This window comes from Thamnophis sirtalis, unplaced genomic scaffold (assembly GCF_051295495.1).
Source record: "Thamnophis sirtalis isolate CommonGarterSnake01/CBP01778 unplaced genomic scaffold, rThaSir2_p1.2 scaffold_13, whole genome shotgun sequence".
In the NCBI taxonomy this organism is placed as follows: domain Eukaryota; kingdom Metazoa; phylum Chordata; class Lepidosauria; order Squamata; family Natricidae; genus Thamnophis; species Thamnophis sirtalis.
Window position 1 is genome coordinate 8,900,817 of NW_028261393.1, and position 15,227 is coordinate 8,916,043.

General features: G+C 44.4%; 1 protein-coding gene across 1 annotated transcript; it reads left to right on the forward strand.

Annotated features, from left to right (window-relative positions):
• Positions 1-8,524: 8,524 nt before the first annotated feature.
• Positions 8,525-11,933, forward strand: LOC148042996 (uncharacterized). The gene is made up of 3 exons (XM_087727135.1): positions 8,525-9,793; positions 10,697-10,736; positions 11,712-11,933. Exons 1-2 carry the CDS (start codon positions 8,825-8,827, stop codon positions 10,703-10,705), a joined length of 978 nt encoding a protein of 325 aa, XP_087583261.1. The 5' UTR covers positions 8,525-8,824; the 3' UTR covers positions 10,706-10,736; positions 11,712-11,933.
• The last annotated feature ends 3,294 nt before the right edge of the window (positions 11,934-15,227 follow it).

Below are 15,227 nucleotides of genomic sequence, written 5' to 3' on the forward strand. Positions count from 1 at the left end.
CAGAGGGAAGGAAAGCAGAAGAGAGAGAAAGATAATCTGTCTGAGAGAGAAAGGGAGGGAGGGAGGGAGAGGGAGGGAGGGAGGAAGAGAGAGGGAGTCTGCAAGTTTGCATTTTATACCATTTAAATATTTATTAATATAATTTCACTAAGAAAGAAATCCATGTTTTTCTTCTTCCTGCAGTGGTTTCCTAGGCACATTGGCTCATCAGTGAGTATAACCTTTGCCTGTTCATGCTATACCCATTAGAGAGAAACCCCCCACTTCCAAATATCTGGCCCTGGAAATCCTAGGGTCCCATTTAGTCCTGCTCCCAAATCTGGGGAAGATGTACTGTGAGACATCTTTATCTCTTTACATTTGGACCTTTATAGAGATATTTATTATTTTATTTATATAATTTATAAGCTGCCCATCTCACACTTAAAAAATAATTACAAGTTTATGTAGTTTATTATCTAGCTCAAATGCAAAAAAAGATCTGAGCGCCTAAATATTATGCACACACACCTGTGTTTAATGTATAGTCTTATATGAGAGAGAGAGAGAGAGTGGATGTTTGCCTTTTATATAAATAGACATTTAATTAAATGTCTGTTGAAACTATTTCACCAAGAAAGAAATCCATGTTTTTCTTTTTTCTACAGTGGCCTTTTAGACACTTGGACTCGGCAGTGAGTATAACATTTGCCCACTCATATTATACCCATTTCAGAGAATCCCCAAAACTATCTGGCCTTGAAAATCATAGGGTTCCATTCTGGAGTAGGTGCTCCCAGATCTTGAGTAGGTGAAGCCTAGCTTTTGGGCTTATTTAAGAGGGGAAGAATGATTCTCTCTTATCTGTTCCTACTCTTGTGATCCTGATGCTGGGCAGGTCACAATTGACTTCTCATTTTTAGCTGCCCTTTCCCAGATTAGAGGATTATAAAATGCTCTTTCCGGGCTTTTTCACTCTTGATGGAAAAAAAACGGACAGAAAGAAAAATATTTGTCCCCTCACTCGATGTCTTTATGTGTGTGTGGTGTTTGTCCACAGGATCACTTTAGGCCTGAAAAGTTGGTAAGTATCATTTTGTTTTTACAAGTGTTAGGTGATTGTTCCCTTTGCCTCTAGTTGCTCTGGAACAGGGATGTCAAGCTCAATTTCCTTGAGGGCCACATCAAAGTTGTGCTTGATCTCGTGAGGCTGGGGTGAACATGGCTGGGGTGGGCATAGGCAGCTCAACATCATTCATGTTGGGTTAGGGTTAGGGCTCCCGAGCTCCGTTTTCAGCTGCAATGACCTGCTGCAACCCACTGCCAATGAAAATGGAACTCTGCTTTCTGCGAATGTGAAACCAGGCACTGGACCCAGCTGTTCCTCCTCTTCCTCATCAGCCACCTCCAGACCTGGGGACTGTTGACTCTTCATCTGAGGGCTGATGGATGTCCAGGCTCCGCCTCTCTCTCTCTCTCTCTCTCTCTCCCTCTCTCTCTCTCTCTCTCTCTCTCTCTCTGTCTCTGTCTCTGTCTCTCTGATAGCTCCATCCCCTCTTCCCCCTCGGAGCTCTCAGCTTGCCCTGATGCTGACGCCTCCTCCTCTGATTTGGCTTCTGGAGGGGCTGATGGCCGAGGTGGCACAGTGGTTAAATGCAGCACTGCAGGCTACTTCAGCTGACTGCAGTTCTGCAGTTCGGCTGTTCAAATCTCACCGGCTCAGGGTTGACTCAGCCTTCCATCCTTCCGAGGTGGGTAAAATGAGGACCCTGATTGTTGTTGGGGGCGATATGCTGACTCTGTAAACCGCTTAGAGAGGGCTGAAAGCCCTATGAAGCGGTATATAAGTCTAACTGCTATTGCTATTTAAGCAGGTTCCATCAACGAGTCTCTGGTGCTTTCCCATCAGTTCTTCCATCTTCTATGTATAAAACAACATTTTAAAAAGGGTGGTATTCTTTTTATTTTATATTATTAGGAGGTCTCTTTCTGGAACCCGTCACCATTTGGGATCACCCAGCTGCTTGCATTGTATAGTTTTCATGCTACACAGCAAAGGAAAGCTGAAGTAATATTGTAAATGCAGTTGTGGCCATGCGATTTTGCAATTAGTGATCGCATCACTTAGCAACTAAGTTTCCAGTCCCAATGATGTTCACTAAATGAGAACTACCTAAACAGAAACATGGAAAGTTGTTTAAAAGACTGGGAATCCTCTGTCTCTAAAAAGTAGTTTTCAGTATGTAGCAAGCAGAAATACAATTAAACAAGAGTGAAAGATCCTTTCTAAATATTGTCCTTTTTTTGTTAGATCCATTTGATGAATGTAAGTATATGGGGTTATTTATTATAATTTACAATAGCAAGATATTAAACTAAGCAGTGTTGGACCTGGTTAGAATTTGGATGGGTGGGAACATCAGAGATGTATTTTAGACCAGGAAGTCACTTGCTGTTTTGATTTAGGTTTCACAAAATCATGAGGAAGACTCCCTGTCCCGACAAAACCCCTTCTTATGAAGCTAATGTGAATTTCTCTCATTCACATCCAGCAAAGTCCCAGCAAATGGTCTTTCAAGGGTGAATTTACAACCACAGACCTTATCAGGTTTGGAGAGCTGCCAGGCCAATATCTTCCAAATGCAATGTTGTACAAGACAATACTTGGCAAGGAGTCTCTGAGAGGCACAAACAAATCTTCACACTAATTAAGCAAACTAATTGTCTCCTGCAAACTCCACTTCCCTTTTGCTCCTCTTTTATTTCCTCTGGGAGGGGCTGTCCAGCATCCACCTGTGGCCTTACTCCCAAGTCGACCCCTGTTCTTTAGCTGCTCCCTTCGCCTGGCAACTCTGTGCATGACACACTGGGAACAGGCTCCAGCTGTTCTTCTGCCCCACTGATCTCCGACTCCCAAGGCAGCTCATAACTGTTGGATAGCCCTAGCCCCATCTCTGCCTCTGACTCATCAGAGTCTTCACCAGACTTCAGGACTGGCCCATGTTGCTTCCCAACCTCCTCACTGTATGAGGGTGCCACCAGCTCTGCTGACAGCTGGCGGGCCACAACATTTGGCTAATACTGCCAAACAAATTCTTCCCCTGAAGTCAATGGGAGTGTCATTTGACCCAAGAACAGCTTTAATTTTTACTGGCTCCTGGAAACATAAGGGAGTCTTAGGCAGTGGTGGGATTCAGCCAGTTTGCACCTATTTGGGAGAACTGGTTGTTAACTTTCTAAGGAGTTTGGAGGGGTTTTTGGAAGAAATCTCATTTTGTTTTTTTCCAGTTTACAGGGCTAATCCTGTAAGGAAGGCAGGCAGGAAACATTCTGGTGTTGTTTCTACCCTAATCTTTATTGCCCTGCTTACAGAAACTGCCTCTCCAGTTAACCCTTATTACATTGTAACACTAAGGCGAAGCGCCCATTGATGTGAGTGACATTGAGTTGGCCATGCCCACCCAGTCACATGACCTTTGAGTCCCCGTCCCCCCCCAAGCTGGTTATTAGGGCAGAGAACCGGTTGTTAAATTATTTGAATCTCACCACTGGTCTTAGGTAATAGAAATAATGGCTTCATTTCTCCAATTTGAAGGACAGGTGAAGGAAAATGCAATTCAAAATAACTCTTGATATTTTTTTCCATCTTTCTATTAGAAATTAGTTGAAGTCTGCAATAATATCCTTGACCAGAAGAGGCCATGGGTAAGCTTCATGGGGAGGAAAATGTGAATATATTCTGAAGGTTGATTTAGTTAGAGGAACTATTTTTTTTTTTTTTAGTGAAGAAGAACAATTAGCAGCTACATTAATAAACTTGGAAACCATAGGCCGCATCCTGCTGCAGGCCTTGAGTTTGATACCCCTGGTAAAGATAAACACAGTTGTATTGCCATAGAATATGAGATGCATGATTTACCTCCTTCCCTCTTCCCTTATTTAGTAATTTCAACAATTGATGGATTTTTTTTTCCGTTGGAACCCAGCTACGCTTCTCAATAGAGCTATAGAACCACAGCCATTCTGGACCTTCACTCTTATTTAGCCAAGCACAGCTCATAACAATCTTTTCTGCCAGTGCAGGAAAATGTGGAGTATCTGTTTGTTGGGAAATAGTTGGGGAAGGCTGGAGGTCCACATCTGTTTCCCTCAAACTCTTGCTGTGGATTTAATTTCTCAGCTTTTTCTAGGCAGTCAGCTCCCTGTTCTGTGCAAAAGTGCATCCAGGTTAGCTCTGTGATAAGTTTGTCATTTTTTTTTAAGTTTACACTTAGGTGTTTATTATTTACAGGAGCCCAGAAGGAATCATTTGAGAATAATCTCAACTCTTAAAGTATGCTGTGGAAGTCCTTTGAACTTGGTAAATAATTTGTAAATTTATAAATATTTGGGATGCAAGTTCCAGGTAGTTCCAGGATGTGATGCTGCTGGGAAATGTAGTCCACCCCAGTAGAAAGAGACACGTCCTGGGACAGAGGAAAACTCATATCACCTGTCCCTTCAGGACAGCCTCTGGCGGGAGATACATCCATGGGCTTCAGAATGGTTGATGGGATTTTTTTTTAATGACGATTGTCGGAAGCAATTGAGATTAGTGACTCTGTTTTGGTTGTTCTCTTTTGATTGTTTCATTCTGCAGCATCGTCGACATTACCTACCCACGCATGGCTACCTTGGTTTTCCACAAGGGTACCCTTTTTATCCCCAAGGCTACCCTAGTTACCCTCAAGACTATTCTGATGTAGGCACTGCTGAACAATTGTTACCTGTTGCTGCACAACCATTTGCACCTGTTGCCCCTCGTGACTATCCATCCTCTTCTATTTATCCTGGAATAGCTTCGCTTGACTATCCTGGCCCAGTGAGTATGAAAGTGTGACAGGTCCTCTTGAAGGCTTTTTTTTAAAAAAAAATTGGAGATGGGAGAAGTTTCACATGTCCCTAAATATCAAAAATATCCTTTCCCTGCACTCAAAGAGGGCAAAGATGGCAAAATGGGGAATTGTTATAGCAATAGAAATAGCAGTTAGACTTATATACTGCTTCATAGGGCTTTCAGCCCTCTCTAAGCGGTTTACAGAGTCAGCATGTTGCCCCCACAGTCTGGCTCCTCATTTCACCCACCTTGGAAGGATGGAAGGCTGAGTCAACCTTTGAGCCGGTGAGATAAGAACCGCTGAACTGCAGATAACAGTCAGCTGAAGTGACCTGCAGTACTGCACCCTAACCACTGCGCCACCTCGGCTCCTATCCCACCCAAATTGTTATAGTTGTGTCCTGACCTATAGTGACCAGAGAAGTAAGGAAAGCTTTGTCTCTTGGTCTGCATCTTGCTTAAGTTTTTAATAGTTCCTGTGTCATGGACATCGCTCTCCAATTTATCCTGTTTTGAATTTTGTATAAGCAGGTACGAGCAGTGCAATAGAGAGGAATTGTGTTGCTCTAAGATAGCAATACTCAACCTGGACCATTTTAAAATAGGTGGACTTTAAGATAGGTGGAATTCCCCAGTTACAAGGGAAATTATACAGCTCCCCTCTTCTCTAGTAATTACCACCATTTTTTTATTTCCTCACTTGATCCCAGCTATGGTTCTCCATAGGATCTAGAACCACAGTCATACTAGATCCTGAATCTTGTTTAGCCAAGTATATCTAATCACTTATAAGAACTTTTCCTGCCAGAGCAGGGAGGTTGGAAACATTTGTTTGCGGGAAGGAAGGAGAGCCACTGGAAGGAGATACAGTATATTCACAAGTTGGTGGATTTTTTAAATAAGGCTTTTAGAAAGCAATTGAGATCGATGACTGTATCTTGTGGTTTTGTTCCATTCATTTCTGTTCTGCAGCAAGAGTCTAAACATTGGAATCCACCTGTCATGGATAACTATCATCGTTCACTTCCCCAAAAACCTTTCTTTGCACAACCTCTGTCTGCTGCCCAACAACAAACTGGGTCTACCCCCCCTGCTCTTCATAGACCTCAATATTCTGCTGGTCCTGCATTGGGACCCCCTCCTCAATCTGTCCCTCCTGCTTTTGCACAAAGTACCCCTGCTCTCTTTGCACGGCGTGTCACTGGTGCCTCGATAAAACGTATCCATGGTGCTTTTGGAAAACATGTTGGTTCCACTGTTGTCTCTGCACAACCTGCCCATTCAGTTTTTGTACACCCAGACCCTGCTGTCTTTACAAAACCTGACCCTGCAGTCTCTGTGCAACCTGAGCCAGTTGCCACTGTGCAATCTAACCCTGCTGCCTCTACACAATCTGACACTGATGCTGCTGTACAACCTAACCTGGCAGCTTCTACACAATCTGAACCTGCTACCACTGCACACTCTAATACTACTGCCTCTACACAATCTGACACTGCTGCTGCTGGACAACCTAACCTGGCAGCTTCTACACAATCTGAACCTGCTACCACTGCACACTCTAATACTACCGCCTCTACACAATCTGACACTGATGCTGCTGTACAACCTAACCTGGCAGCTTCTACACAATCTGAACCTGCTACCACTGCACACTCTAATACTACCGCCTCTACACAATCTGACACTGCTGCTGCTGGACAACCTAACCTGGCAGCTTCTACACAATCTGAACCTGCTACCACTGCACACTCTAATACTACCGCCTCTACACAATCTGACACTGCTGCTGCTGGACAACCTAACCTGGCAGCTTCTACACAATCTGAACCTGCTACCACTGCACACTCTAATACTACCACCTCTACACAATCTGACACTGCTGCTGCTGGACAACCTAACCTGGCAGCTTCTACACAATCTGAACCTGCTACCACTGCACACTCTAATACTACCGCCTCTACACAATCTGACACTGCTGCTGCTGGACAACCTAACCTGACAGCTTCTACACAATCTGAACCTGCTACCACTGCACACTCTAATACTACCGCCTCTACACAATCTGACACTGCTGCTACTGGACAACCTAACCTGGCAGCTTCTACACAATCTGAACCTGCTAACACTGCACACTCTAATACTACTGTCCCTGCACAATCTGACACTGCTGCTGCTGGACAACCTAACCTGACAGCTTCTACACAATCTGAACCTGCTACCACTGCACACTCTAATACTACCGCCTCTACACAATCTGACACTGATGCTGCTGTACAACCTAACCTGGCAGCTTCTACACAATCTGAACCTGCTACCACTGCACACTCTAATACTACCGCCTCTACACAATCTGACACTGCTGCTGCTGGACAACCTAACCTGACAGCTTCTACACAATCTGAACCTGCTACCACTGCACACTCTAATACTACCGCCTCTACACAATCTGACACTGATGCTGCTGTACAACCTAACCTGGCAGCTTCTACACAATCTGAACCTGCTACCACTGCACACTCTAATACTACTGCCCCTGCACGACCTGCTTCTGCTGACTCAGCGCAACCTACCCCTGCTCCCTACGTAACAACATGTACCCATGTTTCTGTGGCACAATGTAACCATGCTGTCAGGACACAAAGTACCCCTGCTCCCTTGGCAAAACATGCCCCTGCTGCTACTGCACAATCTGACACTGCTGCCTTGACACAACCGACCCCTGCTCCCTTGGCAAAACATGCCCCTGCTGCTACTGCACAAACTGACAATGCTGCCTTGACACAACCGACCCCTGCTCCCTTGGCAAAACATTCCCCTGCTGCTTCTGCACAATTTGACAATGCTGCCTTGATACAACCGACCCCTGCTCCCTTGGTAAAACATGCCCCTGCTGCTACTGCACAATCTGACACTGCTGCCTTGACACAACCGACCCCTGCTCCCTTGGCAAAACATGCCCCTGCTGCTTCTGCACAATTTGACAATGCTGCCTTGATACAACCGACCCCTGCTCCCTTGGTAAAACATGCCCCTGCTGCTACTGCACAATCTGACACTGCTGCCTTGACACAACCGACCCCTGCTCCCTTGGCAAAACATGCCCCTGCTGCTACTGCACAATCTGACAATGCTGCCTTGATACAACCGACCCCTGCTCCCTTGGTAAAACATGCCCCTGCTGCTACTGCACAATCTGACAATGCTGCCTTGACACAACCGACCCCTGCTCCCTTGGCAAAACATGCCCCTGCTGCTACTGCACAATCTGACAATGCTGCCTTGACACAACCGACCCCTGCTCCCTTGGCAAAACATTCCCCTGCGGCTACTGCACAATCTGACACTGCTGCCTTGATACAACCGACCCCTGCTCCCTTGGCAAAACATGCCCCTGCTGCTACTGCACAATCTGACAATGTTGCCTTGACACAACCGACCCCTGCTCCCTTGGTAAAACATGCCCCTGCTGCTACTGCACAATCTGACAATGCTGCCTTGACACAACCGACCCCTGCTCCCTTGGCAAAACATGCCCCTGCTGCTACTGCACAATCTGACAATGCTGCCTTGACACAACCGACCCCTGCTCCCTTGGCAAAACATGCCCCTGCTGCTACTGCACAATCTGACAATGTTGCCTTGACACAACCGACCCCTGCTCCCTTGGTAAAACATGCCCCTGCTGCTACTGCACAATCTGACAATGCTGCCTTGACACAACCGACCCCTGCTCCCTTGGCAAAACATGCCCCTGCTGCTACTGCACAATCTGACAATGCTGCCTTGACACAACCGACCCCTGCTCCCTTGGCAAAACATGCCCCTGCTGCTACTGCACAATCTGACAATGCTGCCTTGACACAACCGACTCCTGCTCCCTTGGCAAAACATTCCCCTGCTCCCAGGGTACAACCTACTCATGTTTCTGTGGCACAACCTGTCCCTGCTGCTGCTGTACAACCTACCATGGCTGCCTCCACGCAACCTGCTCCTTCTGCCTTGATACAACCTACCCCTGCTCCCTCAGCAAAACACACCCCTGCTGCCTCGGCACAACCTGACACTGCCGACTCACCACAACCTACTCCTGCTCCTTTGGCAAAACATACCCCTGCTGCCTTGATACAACATGCCTTTGCTAACTCAGCACACACTACCGCTCTTCCCTTTGCACGAGCTACCCCTTCTCCCTTGAGAGAACACACCACTGCTACCTCAGCACAATCGGACCTTACTGCCTCTGCACAACCTGATGCTACTGCTCTGATACAACATTCCTCAGCTAACTCAGTACAATCTTTCTCTGTTCCCTTGGCCCAACCTACACCTGCTCCTTTAGCAAAACATATTCCTGCTGTCTCGGTACAATCTGGCTTAGCACAACCTACCCCTGCCCCCTCGGCAAAACACACCCCTGCTGTCTTGATACAACATACCTTTGCTAATTCAGCACACACTACCGCTCTTCCCTTTGCACAAGCTACCCCTTCTCCCTTGAGAGAACACACCACTGCTGCCTCAGCACAATCGGACCTTACTGCCTCTGCACAACCTGATGCTGCTGCCTTGATACAACATTACTCGGCTAATTCAGTACAATCTTTCTCTGTTCCCTCGACCCAACCTACACCTGCTCCTTTAGCAAAACATATTCCTGCTGTCTCGGTACAATCTGGCTTAGCACAACCTACCCCTGCCCCCTCGGCAAAACATACCCCTGCTGTCTTGATACAACATGCCTTTGCTAACTCAGCACAAACTACCCCTGCTCCTTTCACACAAGCTACCCCTGCTCCCTTGGCACAGCCTGACACTTTTTCATCCGCTACTCAATCTCCTAATACATCCACATTGCCAGCCTCTGGAGAACCTGAATCTGCTTCCTCTGGAACAACTGGTAACTCTAGCAAAAAGACTTCTGCCTCCAAAGTTCAGGTAAATATGCAAATGTAGCAATTCTCAGCTTTATTGCTGGGGTTTATTCTTAGCCATCCCATGCACAATTTAAGACTTCTACAACAAATTATTTCCGACGGAAAGATCTTTCAAAGTATATTGGTATACAGGTAGCTTCTTTTTTTTTCCAAAAAGTTTTTTTATTTTCATAACATATAAATCACATGTATGCTATTACATAGCCAACATCATATTGTAGTATTAAATGTTTACATCAATTCATCCTACCATCAACTCCCCAAAACAATTATTGGCTCTTCTGCTCTCAATTCACCACATTTGTACCTTATCCATCACTTTTTTCTCCATCTCTCCTCTCCTCTCCCTCCCTACCTCCTTTCTTCCCTCTGTCATCCTTCCCTTCTCTACTTTCCCTTCCTCTCTCCTTCTCCTCTCTCCTCTTTCCATTCCTCATTTCTCTCCTCCTCTTCCCCTCCTCCCTTGTCCTCTCTCCTATCCCTCTCTTCTTCCCTTACCTCTCTCCTCTATTTCCCATTCTCCATCTCATTTACTTGGTGTATTTCAGCTTCTGAGCCAGCTCCATTTGGTATACAGGTAACTTCTGTTCATCTTTTAGTCTCCTAAAGATATAACTGAGCTAGTGAGTAATTTCATTTCTATTCCCATTGAAATATCTTAGGGCTAGTGTAATTGAACAATAGATATATAGCATGTGTACAGGTAGAGAGCCAGGTTTCTCTGCAGAATATTCTAGGGATGAATCAATTCAGCAAGTATTGGAATATAATTACTATCATATCCCCATTGCATCTGTTGTAGCGATTAAACAATACATTTTTTTCCTAGTAACATCCACAATGGAACGAACACTTCAGTGATTAAGCATGTGCTCTAATTGCTTTTCTATTTTAATTTTTCCAGGAAGCCTGAATCAAAGGATCCCCTACAAAAATGTACACAAGTGAGTATGGAAGTACTCTTACCTTTAGTAGAGCTAAATTGTGCAGATTTATCCAAGGATTTATAATTATTTGCTTTCTGATATGTAGATGATTTGGGGGCAGCCCCTGGAGAGCATTCGGAGACTTCAGCTTGTCCAGAATGCAGCCGCGCGAGCGATTGTGGGTGCACCTTGGTACACCCACATTACACCTATCCTCCGCGAGCTGCACTGGCTGCCCATTGGTCTCCGGATACGCTTCAAGGTGCTAGTCGTCACTTATAAAGCCCTTCATGGTATTGGATCTGGGTACTTGAGAGACCGCCTGCTGCCAATTACCTCCACTAGACCTATTAGATCCCACAGAGTAGGCCTCCTCCGAATTCCATCTACCGGCCAATGCCGATTGGCTACCACCCGGAGGAGGGCCTTCTCTGTGGCTGCTCCGGCCCTCTGGAACGAGCTCCCCATGGAGATTCGGACCCTCACCACCCTTCAGGCCTTCCGCAAAGCCCTTAAAACCTGGCTGTTCCGACAGGCCTGGGGTTGACGAGTTCCCGTCCCCGCTCGAACTGTGTGGCTGTTGATTGTTTTCAATTCTTTTGTAGTTGCTTGCTGTTGTTTTTCCCCTTGTTTGTATTCCCTACCTGATTTGTGAGCCGCCCTGAGTCCCTCCGGGAATAGGGTGGCATATAAATGCAATAAATTCAATTCAATTCAATTCATTGAGAGGAAGGAGATGTTGAAGGCAAAATTCTAAAATATCAGCTGACTGCTATGATGGATGGGTAAAAGACAGTGGTAGTATTCAGCCGGTTCAGACTGGTTTGGGAGAACTGGTAGTGCCATCCTATTTAGCCACGTTTTCTAAGCTGCACACATGTGTACAAGCCACGTGCGAGAGCAAACCGGTGGTAAAATTATGTGAAATTCACCTCTGGTAAAAGTCAATTGCATATTCTCATTTGGCCAAATATTTCATTTTTTTCCTCCTAGATCTACCAACTACATATGTGAGAAGAAAACCGAGAGCCACCTCCCACGCTTTCTCTTTCCAGCTTCCATAATTTCTTCCTAACCAAGGTTCAAACGGGGAACTGCAGATTTCTTCAAAGGGTTCCAGCGATTGTACTTCTTCCTGTTGATTTAGGGACACTTTCTATTAATTGTGAACACCGGTTACTCTATCGTAATAAACATTTAGTAATAAATATGTGCAGCATTATCACAGTGTTGTCTTTATCTTTGTGCACTGAATAGTATCAGTTTTCCAGGATTATATGATGTCTAAGCTTGGCTGATTCTGATAAATGCAAACATGATTACAAATCCATCATCCAAATGTACTTTGAGCTTAATGCCACAAGCATATTTATCCCATATTTCTGTTACTTTTCTGCAGAGCTGAAGTCCACGCATCTTAAAGGGTTGAGAAACTTTGATTTATAGGCACTTATCATTTTAAAGGGAGGATCCAAGCAGAAAATAATGAAAACACTCTACTATAATTGTTCCTTCCCCCTCCCCCCAATGATTCCACAAGAAATAATCTCTAATTATTTCAAGATACTGTCAATCTCTGAAAATCAGTGCATTTGGAAAGGAGTGTAGAATAGAATATAATAGAGTTCTTTATTGGTCAAGTGTAATTGGGCACACAAGGAGTTTGTCTTTGGTATATAGGCTCTCAGTGTACATAAAAGAAAAGATATATTTGTCACAAATAATAAAGTGCGACACTGAATGATAGTCATAGGGTACAAATAAGCAATCAAATCATACTAGGAAACAATATAAATCGTAAGGATACAAGCACCAAAGTTACAGTCCTGCAGTCTTAAATGGGCGGAGATGGGTGATAGGTACGATGAGAAGACTAATAGTAATAGTAATGCAGCCTTAGTGAATGGTTTAAAGTGGTGAGGGAATTATTTGTTTAGCAGAGTGATGGTGTTCAGGGAAAAAAACTGTTCTTGTGTCTAGTTGTCTTGGTGTGGAATGCTCTATAGTGTATTTAATCCTCCACCAGCATTGCTTCCGTTTTGAACTTCGTCTAAAGTTTGTTCTGGGTAATACCACTTTATAATGCCTTAGTAAGGCCACACTTGGAATACTGTATTCAGTTCTGGTCACCACGATGTAGAAAAGATGTTGAGACTCTGGAAAGAGTGCAGAGAAGAGCAACAAAGATGATGAGGGGACTGAAGACTAAAACATATGAAGAACGGTTGCAAGAACTGGGTATGTTTAGTTTAAGAGAAAGAAGGACTAGGGGAGACATGATAGCAGTGTTCCAATATCTCAGGGGCTGCCACAAAGAAGAGGGAGTCAAGCTATTCTCCAAAGCATCTGAGGGTAGAACAAGAAGCAATGGGTGGAAGCTAATCAAGGAGAAAAGCAACTTAGAACTGAGGAGAAATTTCCTGACAGTTAGAACAATTAATCAGTGGAACAGAAGTTGCCTCCAGAAGTTGTGAATGCCCCAACACTGCAAGTCTTTAAGAAAATGTTGGATAGTCATCTGTCTGAAATGGTAAAGGGTTTCCTGCCTAGGCAGGGGGTTGAACTAGAAGACCTCCAAGGTCCCTTCCAATTCTGCTATTGTATTATTGTATTTCATACCACAGGTGCTATTTTTTTGCATTCTGTCTCAAACAAAACTGATAAGAAGTAAAACAGATTTTTTTTTAAAAAAAGTATCACTTGGAAATTCAAAATGATCTATCTCCACTGCAAATTCCTCTTTAGATTTAACGTTTTGAAGCAACGTTGTTCTAAAAGCATACATCAATTCCTTAAATGTAACATGCCTTAACCCTCTCACAGGGGTATTTTTTCTTCAAATGGTATCCTTTTTAATTGCTAAAAATAAAGAAGGTTAGAACGGGATTTAGTTACACCAAATCCATATCGAAATATAGAGAGAGGGGTGCCTGAAAAGCAGAAGATTTGATATTTTGTAGAGTGCTAACTCAAAAAAGAGGGACGGGGTGGCTCAGTGGCTAAGACGCTGAGCTTGTTGATCAGAAAGGTAAGCAGTTTGGCCGATTGGATCCCTAGTGCCCCGTAACGGAGTGAGCTCCCATTACTTGTCCTGGCTTCTGCCAACCTAGCACTTCGAAAGCACGTAAAGAAAATGCAAGTAGGAAAATAGGGACCACCTTTGGTGGGAAGGTAACAACGTTCTGTGCACCTTTGGTGTTTAGTCATGCCAGCCACATGACCATGGAGATGTCTTCGGACAGCACTGGCTCTTCAGTTTTGAAATGGAGATGAGCACCGCCCTCTAGCATCAGGAACGACTAGCACACATGTGCGAGGGGAACCTTTGCATTTAATTCATGAAAGCCAGCCTTACCATTGACCATGAACATAGTAAAATAGTGGATAGTCTCTGTGCCTTATGACCATCAATCAACAGTATATGATGAACAAACATTCAAGAGATCTAACACAGCTTAGCACTTGGTGGGTTTCAAATAATTTAACAAACCGGTTCTCTGTCCTAATGACCAGGTGTATAGGTGGGGCTTAGTGGTGATGTGACCATGTGGGCGAGGCCAACTCAACATTACTCAGGTCGATGGGCACTTTGCCTTAGCTGTGACAAGTGTAATAAGGGTTAACCGGAGAGGCAGTTTCTGTAAGCAGGGCAATAAAGATTAGGCTGGAACAACACCAGAATGTTTCCTTCCTGCCTTCCTTACAGGATTAGCCCTGGAAAGTGGAAAAAAACAAAAGATTTCTTCCAAAAACCGGTTCTCTGAACCTCTTAGAAAGTTAACAACCGGTTCTCCCGAATAGGTGCAAACTGGCTGAATCCCACCACTGGTATGGAAGCAATGAAGGCCACTGAATAGATATTTGGATATCCTGGCATGTGTCTATTCCAACAAAGATCAGATTAGTGCATGAAATGGTATTTCCTGTGACATTCTCTGGAAGGAGGAGAAAAAAATTGGTCTTTGGAGAAGCAGAATAAAACGAATCTTGACACATTTGAGCTTTGGTGTTGGAAAAACTGTCTGAGAAGACTATAGGCCCGTGATGGCAAACCCATGTTACGTGCCAGAGGTGGCACACAGAACCCTCTCTGTGGGCACCCATGCTGTTGTCAAGAAGATTAGCCATCACTGCTATAGGCAGCCTAGAAAAAAGAAACCAAAATTAACAGATTAGCCCCTCCAAAAATTAAACCAGAGTTCTCACTTGGGGCATAAATGACTAGGATCAAATTCTTCTATTTGGGATCTTCATCCATTGCTAGGAATTGGGGTGATGAGTGCCACATTGTAAGATTTCAAGGACCAAGGTAGGGACAATTGTCCTGGAGAATTTCTACCTATATGGCTACTTATGGTTGACACTGACTTGATGATACATAATCATACGATAATGCAGATATTGAAAACAGGTGCATGGAAATTGGCAAAAGAATCTCCCCTCCCCTCAAATCTTCCCCCCAGTAAGAATGAAAATAAATCACATATAATATAATATAAGCAAAAGATG